The sequence below is a fragment of the Drosophila willistoni genome (assembly GCF_018902025.1).
Source record: "Drosophila willistoni isolate 14030-0811.24 chromosome XR unlocalized genomic scaffold, UCI_dwil_1.1 Seg144, whole genome shotgun sequence".
NCBI lineage: Eukaryota > Metazoa > Arthropoda > Insecta > Diptera > Drosophilidae > Drosophila > Drosophila willistoni.
Genome location: NW_025814057.1, coordinates 9,365,022 through 9,383,606, shown reverse-complemented (window position 1 = coordinate 9,383,606; position 18,585 = coordinate 9,365,022). Strand labels below are relative to the sequence as shown.

General features: G+C 39.9%; 4 protein-coding genes across 7 annotated transcripts; 2 read left to right on the top strand and 2 right to left on the bottom strand.

The window, feature by feature from the left end:
* Positions 1–3,482: 3,482 nt before the first annotated feature.
* Positions 3,483–5,514, bottom strand: LOC6639493 (brachyurin). 3 transcript variants are annotated; one of them, XM_023179219.2, is made up of 4 exons: positions 5,109–5,514; positions 4,483–5,042; positions 4,157–4,419; positions 3,483–4,089 (listed from the first exon to the last, which is right to left on the bottom strand). In XM_023179219.2, exons 2-4 carry the CDS (start codon positions 4,710–4,712, stop codon positions 3,770–3,772), a joined length of 813 nt encoding a protein of 270 aa, XP_023034987.1. In that variant the 5' UTR covers positions 4,713–5,042; positions 5,109–5,514; the 3' UTR covers positions 3,483–3,769. The 3 variants fall into 3 exon arrangements, with proteins under 3 accessions (XP_023034987.1, XP_002061773.1, XP_023034990.1); XM_002061737.3 differs by having other exon boundaries at positions 5,252–5,514; XM_023179222.2 differs by having other exon boundaries at positions 5,256–5,514.
* On the top strand, positions 5,503–6,398 carry LOC6639494 (serine protease 3). The gene has a single exon (XM_002061738.4). The coding sequence runs from the start codon at positions 5,526–5,528 to the stop codon at positions 6,336–6,338; it is 813 nt and encodes a 270-aa protein (XP_002061774.3). The 5' UTR covers positions 5,503–5,525; the 3' UTR covers positions 6,339–6,398.
* A 1,721-nt stretch (positions 6,399–8,119) lies between these two features.
* Positions 8,120–14,437, bottom strand: LOC6639495 (cyclin-T). 2 transcript variants are annotated; one of them, XM_023181698.2, is made up of 4 exons: positions 13,127–14,437; positions 13,002–13,047; positions 11,865–12,490; positions 8,120–11,796 (listed from the first exon to the last, which is right to left on the bottom strand). In XM_023181698.2, exons 1-4 carry the CDS (start codon positions 13,740–13,742, stop codon positions 9,473–9,475), a joined length of 3,612 nt encoding a protein of 1,203 aa, XP_023037466.1. In that variant the 5' UTR covers positions 13,743–14,437; the 3' UTR covers positions 8,120–9,472. The 2 variants fall into 2 exon arrangements, with proteins under 2 accessions (XP_023037466.1, XP_002061775.1); XM_002061739.4 differs by having other exon boundaries at positions 8,120–11,793.
* A 974-nt stretch (positions 14,438–15,411) lies between these two features.
* On the top strand, positions 15,412–16,876 carry LOC6639496 (probable deoxyhypusine synthase). The gene is made up of 2 exons (XM_002061740.4): positions 15,412–15,829; positions 15,875–16,876. Exons 1-2 carry the CDS (start codon positions 15,617–15,619, stop codon positions 16,754–16,756), a joined length of 1,095 nt encoding a protein of 364 aa, XP_002061776.3. The 5' UTR covers positions 15,412–15,616; the 3' UTR covers positions 16,757–16,876.
* Positions 16,877–18,585: the final 1,709 nt, after the last annotated feature.

Genomic DNA, 18,585 nt, shown 5'->3' with positions numbered 1-18,585 from the left:
GCGCTGATATGGTCTTGAGAAAATTATACTTTTTTGGCTTTTCAGCTCTAAAATCCGAAAAACCTTTTGGAGGACGAAAGGACATGGTTTCCTAGGATGTCCTTCATGATATCTATCGATTGAGATCTGAAAAAGTTGGGGTCATCTAAGGATGCAGGACATGAAATTTTCTGAAAGGGTCCTTTTTATCAACTATCCGAAGGATATTACAGGACCTGTGATACCCACTCGATGCGGCTGAAGACGGAATTTCATCTGGCAAAAGGACATCGCCATTATCCTTTAAATAGCCGAGTTATGACTAATTTTCTATTTTTTGGACTTGTAATTTTTAGCTTAAAAATGTATACAATTTATGTAGCATACTTTTGGAATGAATACATAATTACTGTTTTACAATTATTTGAAAATGTGTAACGGACTCTTGGGCATTTGAATTTTTGAATTCAACTGGCAGTTGGATTTTTTGAATTTCGAGGGCAGCGAAATTTGAAGTTTAAGCGACGAAATTTGCTCTGGAGAAAATATGAAATACCAGGCCAACAGAATTACTTAGTAGGTGGCTGGTTTAAAATTATTTTTAAATGCTTAACGGACTTTTGGGCATTTGAATTTTTGAATTCAACTGTCAGTTGGATTTTTTGAATTTCGCGGGCAGAGAGATTTGAAGTTTAAGCGACGAAATTTGCTCTGGAGAAAATATGAAATACCAGGCCAACAGAATTACTTAGTAGGTGGCTGGTTTAAAATTATTTTTAAATGGGTAACGGACTTTTGGGCATTTGAATTTTTGAATTCAACTGGCAGTTGGATTTTTTGAATTTCGCGGGCAGAGAGATTTGAAGTTTAAGCGACGAAATTTGCTCTGGAGAAAATATGAAATACCAGGCCAACAGAATTACTTAGTAGGTGGCTGGTTTAAAATTATTTTTAAATGGGTAACGGACTTTTGGGCATTTGAATTTTTGAATTCAACTGGCAGTTGGATTTTTTGAATTTCGCGGGCAGAGAGATTTGAAGTTTAAGCGACGAAATTTGCTCTGGAGAAAATATGAAATACCAGGCCAACAGAATTACTTAGTAGGTGGCTGATTTAAAATTATTTTTAAATGGGTAACGGACTTTTGGGCATTTGAATTTTTGAATTCAACTGTCAGTTGGATTTTTTGAATTTCGCGGGCAGAGAGATTTGAAGTTTAAGCGACGAAATTTGCTCTGGAGAAAATATGAAATACCAGGCCAACAGAATTACTTAGTAGGTGGCTGGTTTAAAAATTTTTAAAAATGTGTAACGGACTTTTGGGCATTTAAATTTTTGAATTCAACTTTCAGTTGGATTATTTGAATTTAGCGGGCAACGAAATTTGAAGTTTAAACGACGAAATTTGCTCTGGAGAAAATATGAAATACCAGGCCAACAGAATTACTTAGTAGGTGGCTGGTTTAAAACCATTTTTAAATTGTAACGGACTTTTTTTCGTTCAATCTTCAAAAGTCGTTGCCCGCTAAATTCAAAAAATCCAACTGCCAGTTGAATTCAAAAATTCAAATGCCCAAAAGTCCGTTAAGCATTTAAAAATAATTTTAAACCAGCCACCTACTAAGTAATTCTGTTGGCCTGGTATTTCATATTTTCTCCAGAGCAAATTTCGTCGCTTAAACTTCAAATTTCGCTGCCCTCGAAATTCAAAAAATCCAACTGCCAGTTGAATTCAAAAATTCAAATGCCCAAGAGTCCGTTACACATTTTCAAATAATTGTAAAACAGTAATTATGTATTCATTCCAAAAGTATGCTACATAAATTGTATACATTTTTAAGCTAAAAATTACAAGTCCAAAAAATAGAAAATTAGTCATAACTCGGCTATTTAAAGGATAATGGCGATGTCCTTTTGCCAGATGAAATTCCGTCTTCAGCCGCATCGAGTGGGTATCACAGGTCCTGTAATATCCTTCGGATAGTTGATAAAAAGGACCCTTTCAGAAAATTTCATGTCCTGCATCCTTAGATGACCCCAACTTTTTCAGATCTCAATCGATAGATATCATGAAGGACATCCTAGGAAACCATGTCCTTTCGTCCTCCAAAGGTTTTACGGATTTTAGAGCTGAAAAGCCAAAAAAGTATAATTTTCTCAAGACCATATCAGCGCAGGACATTGATCGATTTCGTCAGGACATACTTTTTCTGGTCCTCCATGATCAAAACTATCAGTCTACATTTAAGGAATTTCAATATCCTCTCAAAAATCTTACTCGAATTTTTTTAAGGGGGTTGCTCAAAAAATGGCAAAAAAGTCGCAAAAAACAACAAATGTCCTTATAGCTAGGCCATTTCGAGGACGATCAGGAGGTCCTTTTGTCAGATGATAGTCCTTGATGACCCGCATCGACTGACACTAAGAAATCCTGGATTGTCCTTCGAGAAGCTGAGATAAAAGGACATTTCTGTTTAAAGAAAAATGGCAAATATCTCGAGAGTCCTTTAAAGGATCCTGATTAAAGTGATGTCAAAAGATACGTACCATCAAGGACTAAAGTTGGTTGAAAGGACATGGCGATAGTCCTGCGGAGAGCTGAGATATCAAGGATTTTTTAGTTTTCTGCAGTTTTTTCAGCCCTCTGATTCAATTTGGGTCTTGGAAAAAATAACTAGTCCAAAATACAAAAAGCTGCTCATAACTCAGTCATTTTAAGGACCAATAGGATGTTTTTTTTACCATCGATTGATATCGCCAGGTCCTGGAATGTCATTCGAAAAATGTATAGCAAGTTCCTTCTTACTAAATTTTTCCTTTCGTATCGTAGAAAACCGGATCCAGTCGCTTTTGTTTACTAATGAAACAATACATCTTCTTCAGCCATTCAGGACATTCCCGGAGCCATTTGTGTCACTCGGAATCGAAGAACAAGTTTTACAATGTGGTCAAAGGACATCCGAATAGTTCATGAAAGTGTCGCGCTAACAGTAGTTAGTTTTGGAGTAATTATTTTTTTAAGATAGAACTAAGATATAGACATTTTAGCATAATTTAATTCTAAGCAGACACAAATTTTAACTTGATAAAGTTAATAAATTTGAATTTTTCAAATTTACTTACATCGCCTTTTTTGTGTTAAGCTTCACAAATTCTTGAAAACCTTTAACTTTATAATTCTGGATTCTTTTGCCGATTTTCATAATTTCTTAATTTTCTGTAAGTTTGCATTTAAACCTTAAAAACTAAAATATAGCCAATATTTCAAAACATCTTGATTTACATCATGATTTTTTTTCGAAAATCGAAGGGTAATAACACAGGCCGACATTTTCGAGATCATGAAAAAGTGCTCTATTTCCATTCCCTTTTATTTCCATAAATATATTTTCAAATGCAAATGGCATGTTCGAAAGTATCACGTAAATTGATTAAACTGTGAAATAATTTTTGTGATATTTGTACAAAAAACAAAAACTAAAATGCTTTAAGTTTTGCAGATTTTTAAGATGTATATTATTAAATGTTTGGCCTAGTTGCTTGTTGTATTTGTATTTCCAACCGATTTCAACAAAAATGTGTATTATTTTTTTATACTTTTTACATAAATCCTTTTTAAATGCCAAAAAGGAGACCTGCTCATTCTTGACATAAGGATATGTATGCTCTCGCCTGCGGTAAATTAGTATTTCTGTCATGGTTATAAATGAAAGTGAATTGAATTTGAAATGAATTTACGAATATCTTTTTGAATCATATTTTGTTCGGTATCTCTACAATTTGGGGACCCTATGACTGGGAATGGCCTACACCGCTGACCGCGGCAATCCAATCCAAGTAGGCGGTGACACGAGTAAAAACCGATGGATATCCCTGAGTGCAACCAGATTTCTTTCCATATGACGTGATGCCAATTAGGATTTCAGCGTTCTGAGTATGATCGAAATATGTTAGAGGACCTCCGGAGTCACCAGTGCAGGTGGATTGTCCACCAGTTGTATCCATGCAGATATTGGTGGGTCTCACATTGGCATAGGTATATAGGCAATCCTCATTTGACTCCACATACCGCACCACATAGCGCAGTTCATTCGATATCGCTGTGGACACTGTGTGGAAAGGATAAAATGATATGACTCTGAAAATGATTTTGTATTGGCAATGAAAGGAGCTAACCATCGTTAATGCGACCCCATCCCGAGGTAGTGGCCATCTTATAGTCATAGCTGGCATAACTTGAGGCGATTGCGGGCAATTTGATGGGCTTTATGCAACCACTGAGAATGGCCGGTTGTGGCAGCTTCAGCAGGGCTATATCGTTCTCCAGAGTTTTTGGATTCCAATCGGGATGCAGTTGTATGCTCGGATCAAGCGATTTCATTAGTTGCTGGGGCGCCAGACGTTGCACTCCCCCCAAGTAGTACACAATGGCTATGGCTCTGTTGGGGCGAAAAACTGAAAAATCAATGTGGAACCAATTTGGAAGCTTTAGAATTACTTACTCCTCCACACAATGGGCAGCGGTTAGGACATATTGTTCGGATATTAAACTGCCGCCACACCAACTGAATAAATTGTTCTCCTCCTCAATGCTGAGACCCACTTGATGTGGAAATTGACTCTCGGTGGCCACCGTCCCTCCAGCTATGCGACCTTGCGAAACCAGTTCATCATTGGGTCGCGACTGAGTTAGGCCTATCGTCAGAGCAATTATCAGGGAAGCGAATAGCATGTTGATGGTAGACCATATATTATACCACTAAGGCGGCTAAGCCACTCGATGGAGATTTTATTTTTGAATGGGGCATATCGATTGGCCATTTTCGTTGCCGTCGTCACAATGGGTATATAATGCCCAATTGGAGGGATTATCATTAGAAGAAATCTCAACGCCACTTGAATATTGTATTTGTTTAAGAAATACATATGTTTCGCTCTTCAGTTACTTTTGATAAGGACTCATTTCAGATGCTAGATGTTAGGGTGTTCCCAAAATGCCATTTCGCTATGATTTCTCTGCGATTAAAGACTTTCCTCCGTAAATCCGTGTGTGATATACTTCCTAAAACAAAAATAAATATAGGAAATTAAGTCACTTCGTTACAACAGTCAGAATAAACATATGTACCTATATATATCATGCGATTTTCTAAGAGTGTTCATTTGTCTTGTGTCTCTTATCATTTAAAGTGCTTATTTAGCGAGAAATTGTTTGTATTGGTTCGGTAATTAAGATTTTAAATGCTCTACTCTCTAGTATATATGCCATACCTACATATATCTGTCTGATCCACACTATGGCCTTTGTCTTACTCGATTGTTTTGGAATTTCAGGGTCGCGTGATTCATCCTTATAATGTGCACATTTGACAAATCTTAACTCAAGTTGGGTGTAATCCCAAACATGTGAATTACATACATACATATATGATATTAACAACAATCTATTTGATGGTCAAGGACCTAGATAAGATACGTTTTTCTAAGTTCTGTATAAATGTTGAATTCGATTTTGATTTGGTCTTTATTCAATTTACTACTCAGCATGAAGTCGTTTTTAGTGTTCCTATTGGCCTTGGCCTCTTATCCCCTCCTAATGGTCAATGGCGATGATAATAATGCTCGCATTACCAATGGCAATCTGGCTGAAGTTGGCCAATTTCCCTATCAGGCTGGATTGAATGTATCCTTTGGCAATTCATCGACCACCTGGTGCGGTGGCACTCTGATCTCACATCGTTGGATCGTTACGGCGGCGCATTGCCTGGACGGGGCAGAGTCGGTTCACGTTTATCTGGGCGCCACCAATATCAGTGATGTGACTGAGCCTGGCCAGCGGCATTTCATCGTGGATCAATCGGGCATCATTGTCCATGCCAATTGGACCAAGAGCACTGTGACCAATGACATCTCCTTGATAAAGCTGCCCAGATTGATTGCCTACTCGCAGACCATAAGAGCGGCCATTTTGCCAAGGCTAGTGAATGGTTCGTACTCCCTGTACGAACAGCAAACTGCATATGCCTCGGGTTGGGGACGTGATAGCGATAGCTCGGATTCGGTTTCACCCGTCCTGCGGTATGTGGCCATGCCGGTGATGCCCCACATCCTGTGTCGCATGTATTGGAGTGGCGCCGTCTCCGAGAAAATGATCTGCATGAGCACCAGCAGTGGCAAGTCCACTTGCCATGGCGACTCCGGTGGTCCGCTCGTCTACAGGGATGGCAATTCAAGCTATCTAATTGGCACCACCTCATTCGGCACTTCCATGGGCTGTGAAGTTGGTTTTCCGGCTGTCTTTACCCGCATTACCAGTTACTTGGAATGGATTCGGGAGCATATACCCGACTTACCATAGTTCCAGTTCCAGTCAATTAATAAATAAATATCGAGAAACAAAGAAGAAAACACAGTTCAATTATTTTGAATTTTTTTTTCTGATTTTTTTGTTTGTTTATTTTTACGTTTTTTTTTTGTTTTTTTTTTCTTTTTTTGTAGATTTTTCTCATTTTGTTTGTTGTCCGGTTTTTGTTTGTTTGTTGAAATCGATTTGTCGCATTTTTAATTCATCGTGGAAACATTTCAAAATTTTCGAGTGAATTCATTTTCGAAACACAGCCAATTCCAATGAAACCCGAAAACTTTGCACGTAACCACCACGAATCCTTAAGGACAAATTAGGTTTTTCTTGTTGTTGTATTATGCATACTTAAATTGTATGTATGTATGTATGTATATGTGTGTTTTTATGTACAAAACTTAAAATATAAAAAGGTTTTCTGTGTTTGATTTTGTATTTTTTTGGTGGGGGGGAAAGGGAATATGGGATAATAATAAGGAGGAATAGGGTAGGGTAGGAAGGAATCAAATATATATGTATAGGAAAATGAATATAGAAAATTTTCTAAAAAAAAAAAATATGTGTGGTTTTTTTGTTGTTTTTTTTTTTTTACCCGCAATAGGAGTAAAGAAAACGAGAATCGGATCGTTGGATTCGCCATTGGGTTTTTTGGATTTTCTTTGAAAACTTATATTTAATTACATGAATGTCTGTCTGTGTGTGTTTGTGTGTGGGGGCGGATGAGTGAGTGGGTGTGTCTAGACGTATGTGTGTGTGTTCAAGTGTGGATAGTATAGAGCTACATATGTATGTATATTTTGGGGGGTTTCATTGGGGATAAGGGGAGGATTGTTTGGGGGGTTTTTGTTGTTGTTTTTTGCTTGCAGCTTAATGCAATAACCTTAGAAATCGAATATACGAATAAGTGTTGGAAAAAACACGCTTCAACATTTTCGCTTTTAGTCAAAAATTACATAAAATTTCATATTCCTTTCGTTTTTTGTTTTTTTTTTTGTTATTTGCTTTAGTTTTCTTTCTTTTTTTTTTGTTTTTGAATAGAATTTTCTTTTGTTGTTGTTTGTTACTTAGTTGTCTATATAACTTTTGTGTTTATATACATACACATACACACATATATATATATACATATGCATATATATATGCATATATAATCTTTAGCTTAGTTTTGCTTGCATTTAAATAATATTTCGTTAAACATTTTCTTATCCAACTTTCGCATTCTGTTCATCATTTTTGTTTTGTGTTTGCTATTTGCCTTTTTTTTTTTGTTTTTACTTTGCACAACAATTTTTAGGTATTTTGTTTTCGTTTTGTTTGTATTTTTCTTTTTTCATTTTATTAATTTCATTTTCTTTTTTGAAGTGTTTTGTTTTTGTTTTCTTTTTAATAATTTGTTTAGATTTTTTCTTGTTTGTTTGTATTTTTGCTTGTGTTGTGTTTTTATCGGCGATGCAATGTAATTAATAATATATATTAAAACAAATGAAAGCTACGACAAAAGTTTTAAGATATGACTTTATCTTCCGTCTCGCTCGCTTTCGCAGAAACAATTTTCTTTACACTAAAAATATATATATATATATTCATATATATTTCCATATTGATAAAAAAAAACACACAATTAAGAATTATTTTGCTTTTTTTGGGGCGGCGGGGAAGAGGGGGAGACATTTGGGGTTGTAGGTGTGTGGGGCAAAGGGAAAAAACTACAATTAAATTAAAAAAAAAAAGAAAAAAAATTAACTTGGCTAACTAAATGTTTAATTTTGTTGCATTTAGCTGTAGTTTTTTTTTTTTTTTTTTGTTTATGTAAATATCCTTGCAGGGGGGTGGTTGGGTGTGGCAGCAGGAGGACGGGGAGGGGGCATGTTTTTTGTTTTTACAGTGGATTTCAGTTGGTTTGACTGGCTGCATAAATTCGGACTATTACATCGTTAAGTCGTCGTCTCTTTTTCTGCCTAATAAACGACTGTTTCGATCGATTTGGGATCGAACTACTATATCTCATGAAAAGGATCACTACAATATTGTGGTTTAGCAAGGGTATTTGAAAACTCGGTGTAACCAAATTTAGTTTGCTTTCCATTTTTTGTGTTTTTGTTTTTGTTTTTTTTTTTTTGGACGACTCTCTTAGTAGCAACAGGTTTTCTATACTAAGAACTTAAATAATTTAATATGCAATTTGTTGTTGTTGTTAATTATTTCGTTTTCTTTTCTTTTCGTAATTTCTTTTGGCGTCAATAATTTTGAATTAAAGCGCTGGCTTTATATAGGTGTGTGTGTGTTTGAGTGTGTTTGTTTGTTAATTAATTTGTGTGGTAATTAGAATATTTTCTTGATTTGCATTTAGTTTTGTTGGGGGGCCGTAATTTGCTAAGCGGAAGTTGGTTCTATATATAATATACGTATTATATATATATTTATCCGTTGTGTGTGAACTATATACAGCAGATCCCATTGGGATTTTTATAGATGTGTGTGTGTGTGTGTGTTAGATGATTTGCTAACTTAAATGCTAGACGGCCATTATGATGCGTAGTTACTCTCTAATCTGAGACGAGTGTAGTGCCTAGGTTTTGCCTGGTTGAATTTGTCTGATATTGGTATTCATTATCTTTCTAACGATTTGAATGCCCACTTAAGCCAACAATTGGTTTACAACTATGTTTGATACATCATATATATATATATATATATATATATATATACACACACATATATCTATCTGTATCTGTATGTATATATGTAGAGGGGGGGGTATCGTATATATATAGTTTTATAATTATAAATTAATTAATGCTGTACAGATGTTACTTTATCTTTCTTTCCCTTCCTCTTTTACATCTTAGTTGTTGTTGTTTTTGTTGAGTGGTTTTTTGTTTCGTTTTGTTAGTAATTTAAGGAGACTAATCAATGAATCAATCGATCATTTATCGTTTATCTATTTCAAAAAATTGCTGCTGTTCCGGTTTCTCTCTGTTTTGCTTAATCCAAATGAATCAATAATAACTTAGTTTACTAATGCATCTCTCCAACAAATTCTAACAGCTATATCGTATATATATATATATCTATTTTTGTTATAGATTAAAAAAAAAAACGTGGGTTTGGGGCGTGTATGTGTGGGCCTACTACTTCTTGTTGTAGACGGGCAAAGCAGTCGGCGGAGCCAGGCCCATGCCGATGCCACTAGCTGCTGATGAATTTGGATTAACCATATTGCCTGGGGCCATCATTTGCAGGGATGAGGCTCCAGTTGAGGAGGAGGAGGTAGCAGCAGCATGTGGTGCGGCGCCAGCACCGCCTAAGGTATTATAAACGCCACCAGCGCCGCCGCCAGCTCCATTGTATTTAGAATAATCTTGACTTTTACTCTTTTTGCTCTCCTTGTCCCGATCTCGATCACTGTGTTTCCTCTTGCTGCTGCTGCTGCTACTTGTGCTGGTGCCGGAGGAGGAGGTGTTTGTGTTGCTTACTGCCCCACTAATGGTTAGATATGAGGCAATGGCCGAATGATTGCCACCTCTATCGGAAGAGGAGGATGACGTGCCGCGGACATGATCAGCATAGGAGCTACTGCTGCTGGTGGGCAAACCGGCTGCTGTCGAATAATTGTTCGGTTCCACCTTGTTTTTGCTTATCTTTAGCTTAAGGGGAGGAGCAGCTGCCATGGCAGGAGGAGCTTGCACCTGCATACTGCCATTCGGATTCGCTGTGGACGCCGTGTTCGTTTTGATCACCAGCTTGAGTGAATCGTTGGGCAATGAGGTGTCTTTACTGCTGCTACTACTACTTCGGTCCTTTTGCTTATCCTTTTTGTGTTTCTTGCGCTCCTCCTTCTCCGATTTGTCCTTGGACTTGTCCTTCTCCTTGTGTTTATGCTTATCCTTCTTTTTCTTCTTCTCTGACTTGCTGGCGCTCTCGTCTTTGATGTCACCCCCGACGCCAATGCCCGCGCCTCCGCTGCTGGTGAGCTTGGTAAGCGCAACAATATCCATTGGTGCGGCAGGAACAGTGGAGGCTGATGAAAGATTTGGATTCACAGCCATCGGTTCCTTCTTGACGGCGACTGTTGTGGGTGGCATCGGTTCGAGCAGCTCAGCCGGTGGCTTCAGGCCAGGCATCGTGAGTGCGTCGGGTTTCAGAAGCGATGGATTCGATGTACAGAGTGACTCCTTGAGCAGACTACGCACTAAATCCGGAGTCGTTTCAATGCCATTCGACATACTCAGCGGTGTGGCCTGGTGCTTGTCATCATAACCTCCCGGATAACCGGATGCACTGTCCATTTTGCGCATTTTCTCACGCGACATGGCCATGGCATCGACATCGTCTATCTTATTGATCCCGTACTGGCCATCGTTGGCCCGCTTCAGGCTGGGATTGCCACCAGTCGGATCGAGTGTGGTATTGGGAAGCATGTCACTGCCATGGGGAGGCTTAATCTTGTGTGGCGGGAGCATAGGCTTGACTGAAGAAGTTCCACTTGCTCCTCCACTGGTGCCCCCGCCCATTGAAGGCATCGTTGGACGATGCTTATCCTTTTTGGTTGGCGTGAGACGCTCCTTTTTGGGGCTTTCTTTGTCCCGTGGATTGTGATTGTTCAGCTTGTTGTAATCGTGGCCAGGCGGTGCCGGCGCCGGTAATGCCGGCGGAGGTAGGAGCCCATTGTGGCTGTATGGAAACTCCTTTTTAATGTCATTCCATTCGGGACTGAATAAGGAGTTGGAGTTCTTCGATTGATTGGCTGAGGATGCGTCCACGGGCAACTGCGTCGATAGCTGCTGCTGCGGCGGCTGTTGCTGCAGATGATTATAGCCCTGGCTCTGGGAATAGGGCAGTTGCTGCTCAAACGGCGGCATACTGTGGACGGAGGAGCCGGATTTGCTGCGATGGCCACCACTATAGCCACCAGCCGATTGAGGAGCCGGTTGTGTTCCACCATTGCTGCCGCCTGGATATCCTCCACGCGACATTAATGGATTATTTTGGGCATTATTACTACTATAGGGAGGTGGCGGTGCTTGCGGATACATTTTACTACTCTGCGACTTTTCCTTGGAGGATATATTCGCCGAGGACGATGATGATGATGAATTGGAGGCAGATGGATGGGTAGAAGGTGCCTGCTGCTGTTGTGATTGCGGCTTGTTTATTGAGGGCATCTTGTGAGTACCATGCGATGGAATTCCCACACCTGGACCACCCACTGAAGGCATACCCCGTGAGGATTTGTGATAATCCATGGGCATTGATGGCCGCCCTTGCTGCTGCTGCTGCTGGCTCGATGATGACGACGACGAAGCGGAGGAGGAGCTACCTCTTTGGCTGCTGCTACTACTCCCACTGCCTCCGCCGCCGCCGCCACTGGTGGAAGAGCCTAAACTACCGCTACTACTCCGCTGATGGCTTGAGGGCAGGCGGTTGTTATAGCCAGCCTTTGACTTGTGATCTGCTACAAACAAGAGGAAAAACATTTAGCTCAAGCTCTCCAGGACAGATTTCAATTCTATCAGTACTTACCTGGGTGGGCCTCGGGCGGCAGACCGCCCGCATAATTTGGCAACTTGTGATTAGAAGATGATGATGATGATGATGAGGAGGAGGAGGAGGAAGAGCCGCCGCTACCTGGTACACCCACGGACGATGAACGTTGATGACTGCCATCGGGTCGTCGCTGTTGTGGCACCATTGATGGAGGCGGCAGCAGCGATTGCTGTTCTCTTTGTTCCCGTTCTCGGTCACGTTCTCTATCTCGATCTCGATCCCGTTCACCGCGACTATCATTGCCATTGGCTAGCTCTATGTTGGAATGATAACCCTTGATCATCTCACCAATTTTCCAATCTTCTTTTGGCTTGTTATCCTTGCTATTCGACGATGTCCGATTGCTGGCTCCCTGGGCTATGGCCTTAATGGAATTTAGCTTCGATTTCAAGCGTGCCGGACTCTTTTCATAGATGGATATAAACTCATCGGTCAATTGTTTCAACAGATCCAGCGATACACTCTTGTCCACATAGTAGAACCAATGTTTTCCCTCGGTCGACTGTGGAATCTCCCAGCGAGACCATTTGCAGGCCAAGTAAATGCAGAAGCAGGCGACAACAGTTGGTCTATATTGCAGGCACATCGAGGTCAGATGGAGGCTATCCAAATGAAGCAATTAAAGGATTAAAATCATGGTAATATGGATATCAACATATTCAAAGCGTTTGTCTATGCCGCAGTGGTGGAGTGTCTCTAGAATAACTTCGATTCGATCAGGGGATTTACGGTCCATTAGAAATGTAAAAACCCATAGAGAGAGAGAGAGAGAGAGAGTAAACAAAAATGTGCGTGAATTTTTACTACTTTAACGCGCCGCAGGAGGAAACTGCATCTTTTTTTTGTTTATGAGCTCTTCTTGGAAGACGCTAGGTCTTCCAAGCTGGCAGGTAGAAAAGAGATCGATCTAGGTAAATAATAGGTAGATTGACTTTTCTTTTGCTAAGCAGGAACAATCATGTCACATCGCCTCAGCGACTCCTTGGGATAGACAAACGCTTGAGGTTACCAGCCAAAAAAGCAGGACAAAATGAGGATGGATTGGATTGGATTGTGAAGCTTCATGGGATGCAGTGGGGAGCAGTCCACCCATTGGGGGTTAAGACTCCTTACCTGTTCGAGGCCAAAAAGTAGGATGTCTGCGCCAGATCCTTGCATGCTAAAATACATATCACACATACAGATGATGAGATTACTCTGTAATTGGATTGGGGGAGAGTGGGGCAGATTGTGCCTACCTTTGACCAGCTGACAGGTGCGCACTACATGCGTATGCGGATGATCGATGGCCACATCGAATCCGAGTGTCTGCAACAGGACATTCTCATTGAACACCAGTTCCTGGGCCAGATCCGCATAGTTCTGGTCGGTCGTAGGTGGTAGACATTTATTAGCCGCCCGAATCACATGCTCTAGCTTGCGGGGTTGCTCCTCCACCTTGGCGGCCAGAAAGAGACTGGCCGATGCCATGGAATTACGATGGAAGTGGGTGAACGAGTGGAACGCATAAAACCGATGCATATACACAATGGCCGTGTTGATGCACAATTGAGAGACTTGCAGTCGCTGGCCCATCTCCTGAATCAGGTAGGCGGTCATCTGGCGGTATTGCAATTCATCATCGACCTTAATGCCGCAACGGCGACTGGGCGAGTTGAGAAGCTGATCCGTGGTGAAGTACCAGATTTTATCCTTCTCAAATGGCAAACTGTTGCCCGGCGTCGCATTAGACGAGCCAGAGGTGCCGGCGGCTAAAGATGATGATGCGGACGTGGATACAGCGGCTGTTGGGGCGGATGTGCTGGAGGAGGATGAGGAGCCGCCTGCGGGCATTGCCGTGGCCATGAGACTCATTGTGATTTGTGTGTTTGGTGTTGCCGTTTATGGGGAATTTCACGTGCTAGCCTCTTTATTGCGCACAATTCCAGATTTCCGTCCCTCACTCACTTACTCACTCGTTGTCACTCTCTCTCTCGCTCTTTCAATCACCCGCGCTCGCTCTCGCTCTCTCTCTTTCTCGCTCACTAGTTGTAGGAACTGTACGATGATGATGATGATGTTGAAGAAGAAGAGGAGCGCTGCCTTTTCTTTGTTAGTGTGGCTGCTTCTGATGGCTTGGGGATTACGGTGCGGGATGATGCGGGAAGGAGCGGGTAACACATTTGTTTGACAAAAATTGACATAAACATTCGTTATTGACTGCTTTTACACAAAATTTTCCCAAATGTATGTGGCTGGCTGCTCTCCTTCTATGTTTGTATGCGTGTTTTTGTGTGTGTGTGTGTGAGTGGTGTTTATGTGTCTGTGTGTGTGTGTGTGGTGTGGTTTTCGTTTTCTGGAAACTGCGACTGCGACAAAAATGTAGAAAACGGGAGCGCGGGCACGGGGCGCGTGCAATAGCGACTTATGCAACTTTTAGATCAATTCATAGTTATCTGTTTTGGACACTCGGTTGCGTTTTTCGCAAAAACCATTACGCTTGCCGTTTATACCACTCGAATTAGTTTTTTTCCACGCATCAGCACAGTATCACAAAAATCACAATTCACCGTTGTTGTTGTAGTTGTTGCTGTTGCGTAGACTGTCCATCGTGATGACAAAATACTGGGTGAAATAAGGGTAAAAATACGGGCAAAATGCCACTGTTATCGCTTATCGATAGCACATTTTGCTAGTTCTGTTAATATAATAGTGGGTCGAAATGTCCGTCAAGTTAGCGACACTGTTAAAACCGAACTAGCGACTGTCCTCTGTTAACCCACTGTTACTTTTTCTGCATTTAAAATTTTTATCTTTTTAGCTATTTATTAACTTTTTTGAAACAAATGAAGCTTTTAAATATTAAGAATAAATTAAACTTCGTCAATTCTCCACGAAAAATCCTTTTTATGTTTTTGTATAGCTGGATGGATGGTATGGATACATTTTTTGGGTAAAATAGTTTCTCCATCTAGTGTTGGAAAACGTTTTATTACCTACTGTTTGGCGCCAAAGGAAGTGCAAAAGAAATACTTGACTTTATTGACTAAAAGCAAGAGTTTAAGAGACCGGCTGACCACGAACAGCATGGCAAAACATTAAGACAACTTTTAAGATGATTCCCTCATACAAATTCGACTCAAAAAGTTCGATAATAAAAATATCGATACTTGACACATCGATGGCCAAAATATTGATAATAATCATTTTCCGATAAATTGGTAGTATGGCAACTCCACATATAATTATCAATTTCAAACGGATGCACAATTACACATTAATCACATTAATATTCAAAAATTGTGTTAGTATTTTTCGATTCTGGCATTCAATCCTCAGTTTGTACTCAAATTGAATTCAAACAGAAGTTTAATCTATTCTTAATAATTAAAGGCTTAAATTACCGAAAAACTAAAAATGTAAAAAAGTTAACAGTGGGTTAACAGACCGTCGCTACTTAATTTTTAACAGTGTCGCTAACTTAACGAACAATCAATTTAAATATGTAAAGTTATCGAAACTCGATAAATTGCTTGCTAAATGGCATGTTTTGATTTTGCTTTACTTCAAGCGAGGAAATATATTATTAAAAAATTTTTTAAATTTGCTAATCAATATTGGGTTGAATGATTTTAGCCAAAATAAATATTTTGTCATCATAGATTTGGATTTTTTTTTTATTTTATGACAGCAGTTAAAAACTTTTACTCGTTCTTTTGTATACCTCGTTTGTTTACCTCGTGTTAAGAATGTCCAGCGCAAGCGGTGAACCGGATGCAGGGATGTCCATTTCCAAAGATGCTGTACTGAAGAGAAGTAAGCCCATAGCTGAAAATACACCTCAGGTGCAGGGCTATGACTTTAACCATGGTGTGGATTACAGCAAACTATTTGAATCCTATGTAAACACCGGCTTTCAGGCCACCAATCTTGGCCTGGCCATCAAGGAAATAAACAGAATGGTGAGTTTTTAAAATTGGATAAACAGTTTTAACTGATTTTCATAGTTGGATTGCAGGGCCCAGCCTTTGGAACCAGATCAAGAGGACAGTCATGAGTCGGATGACTTTATACGCCGTCGCAGCAAGTGTACCATTTTCCTGGGCTACACATCCAATCTCGTGTCTTCAGGAATGCGAGAAACCCTGCGTTTCCTGGCCGAACATCGAATGATCGATGCCATTGTTACCACAGCAGGGGGAGTGGAGGAGGATTTTATTAAATGTTTAGCCCCCACTTACATGGGATCCTTCGAGCTTAGTGGAAAGGAACTTCGCGAGCGTGGCATCAACCGCATTGGAAATTTGCTGGTACCCAATGATAATTATTGCAAATTTGAAGATTGGCTAATGCCTCTGCTCGACGAGATGCTAGAAGAGCAGCGCACTAAAAGCACCGTTTGGTCGCCATCACGAATCATTCAGAGATTGGGCGAACGCATCGGGGATCCTAGCTCAATATACTATTGGACAGCCAAAAACCAAATTCCAGTGTTTTGTCCTGCCCTAACCGATGGCAGTTTGGGTGACATGATGTACTTCCATTCGTTTCGTCAGCCTGGTCTCGTGGTGGACATTCTGTCCGACTTAAGGCGTCTTAATACCATGGCCGTTAAGGCTGTCAACAGCGGCATGATTATTGTAGGCGGTGGTGTGATTAAACATCACATATGCAATGCAAATCTAATGAGAAATGGTGCCGATTTCTCGGTTTTTATCAATACAGCATCGGAGTTTGATGGCAGCGATAGCGGAGCCCGGCCAGATGAAGCCGTATCATGGGGGAAAATCAAAAAGGATGCAACGCCAGTCAAGGTATATGCAGAGGCCAGTTTGGTATTTCCACTAATTGTTGCTGAAACGTTTGCCAAACGTCACTTTAAAAATTAAAAGAAAAAAACAAACAATCCTTAAGTCAATAGTCTATTTGTGTGATAAACCCAAATACTTGTTAAAGAGAATGCTATTGAGATATTAAAAGCAATAAACAACATTTCTCTACAAAATGAATAATAATTGTAACATTAATAATTCCGAGTTCGAAACAACCAACTCTAAGCCTTTGAGAAAGACGCTATCCCATGTATAATATTATGTCGCTTATGGATTTAAGACTATAAATTTTTGTTGAAAATGAATGACTTTTACACTATTTCATAAAGTTGATCAGAAAAGCAAAGGGAAGAAAAACCACGTAGTCTGAGTGGATGATAGTTCTCTTGGACTTTTTTTTCTGCAACCCAAAATCTATTCATTTTACCACCATCAAGTGAAAGAAAGTTTTCGAAAAGTTGCACCATATCATCATTCCTCCCTTGACTGCACGACAATAGCTCAAAATATCGCACAAGTGTGGGGGAGTGGAGTAGAGTGGGTAACGAGCACAAAAATATGGAGAGGGATAAAGGAAAAGTTTCGTTTTTCACTTTTCTCTCTTTTTTTTTTTGGCTTTAATGATGCGTACACAGACGACACTGTGAAAAAGTTGAGCAAGAAAATTCGTTTTTCCTTTGCCGTTTGTCGGGAATGTGAAGGAAGCTCGGCGGTTACATTAGTGGTAGAAAATTAATGACAAATTTGTGGGCTTATGGCGGATGCGGATTCGTATGCATTGTTCTCACCCATGAAAAACAATTTCCGTCTGGCCAAACGGACAAAAAAAAAAAACAGTTGCTTCATATACATATATATAATTATATATACTTGTGTGTGTGTGTGTGTGTGTGTATGTGTATTTCACAATTCCCTGAGTTGGCACATTTTTGCGTATTAGGTGCAAGGAAGTTTTTTGTGTAAATAAAATTGGATGGCGCATCTGTGACCACAACTTTGCCTCCTCCGGCATCTGAAATGGTCAACAAAAGTTGCATTTTTGCGGCACTTTATCTTCCCCAACTGTACACTGAAGTGCCCCAAATGCTTGCTACACTTGCTGTTGTTGCAACGTTTACATTTAGATGCGACTATAGCAGTAGCAGTAGCAACAACTCCCTCCAATGACGCTTAATGGCTTCCTGCTGTTGACAACTCGGCGCTAGACGATGGACACTTTGGAGACCAACTTCTTGAAAAGTATTTTTGTTAGAAAAGTGGGTGGTAAATTACTTTGCTTGATGTGGCAAAAGATCTAGCGTCTAGAGACTTGAAAATATGAATAGAACCGAAAGAACATACATATGTACATACAGATATTTAGATTGGTTGGACTTACCTGTATTCAAAGTCTGTTTATTCGATTCATTCTGTTTATATTCTTTTTGTTTTTTTTGATCACAACTGCAAAATATGAAATTTTGACTATTTATAAGAAGTTCTTATAATAACATTTTGTTTCGCGAATTGCCTATTAACAATTAAAATTAGTTTCTCCCACAGGAAACTGTCGAGTACCACATTGCCCCGATAAGTATGCTTCAAAAATTTAGGTTCACTCATTCATCTTGATTACAGCCAATTATTCGCCCAGATGTCATTTCCAACTGGCAAGAAACTCCCATAAACTATCATCTAACGAAATGTACTTGTTTTTCTTCTGTTTTTGTTTTTTTCTTCGTTTCTGCTTCTTCAAAATTTATAAAACTTGGCAAGAAAATCAATTGCATTTATTATGGCCTGAGGCCATTATCGGCAGTCGGCCATCGTTAAGAAGCGCTTAAATGCAAGTTGTCATTTCCAAAGAAGGAAGACGCGAGCAGATAAAGGAGGGGGGCAGCACTTCC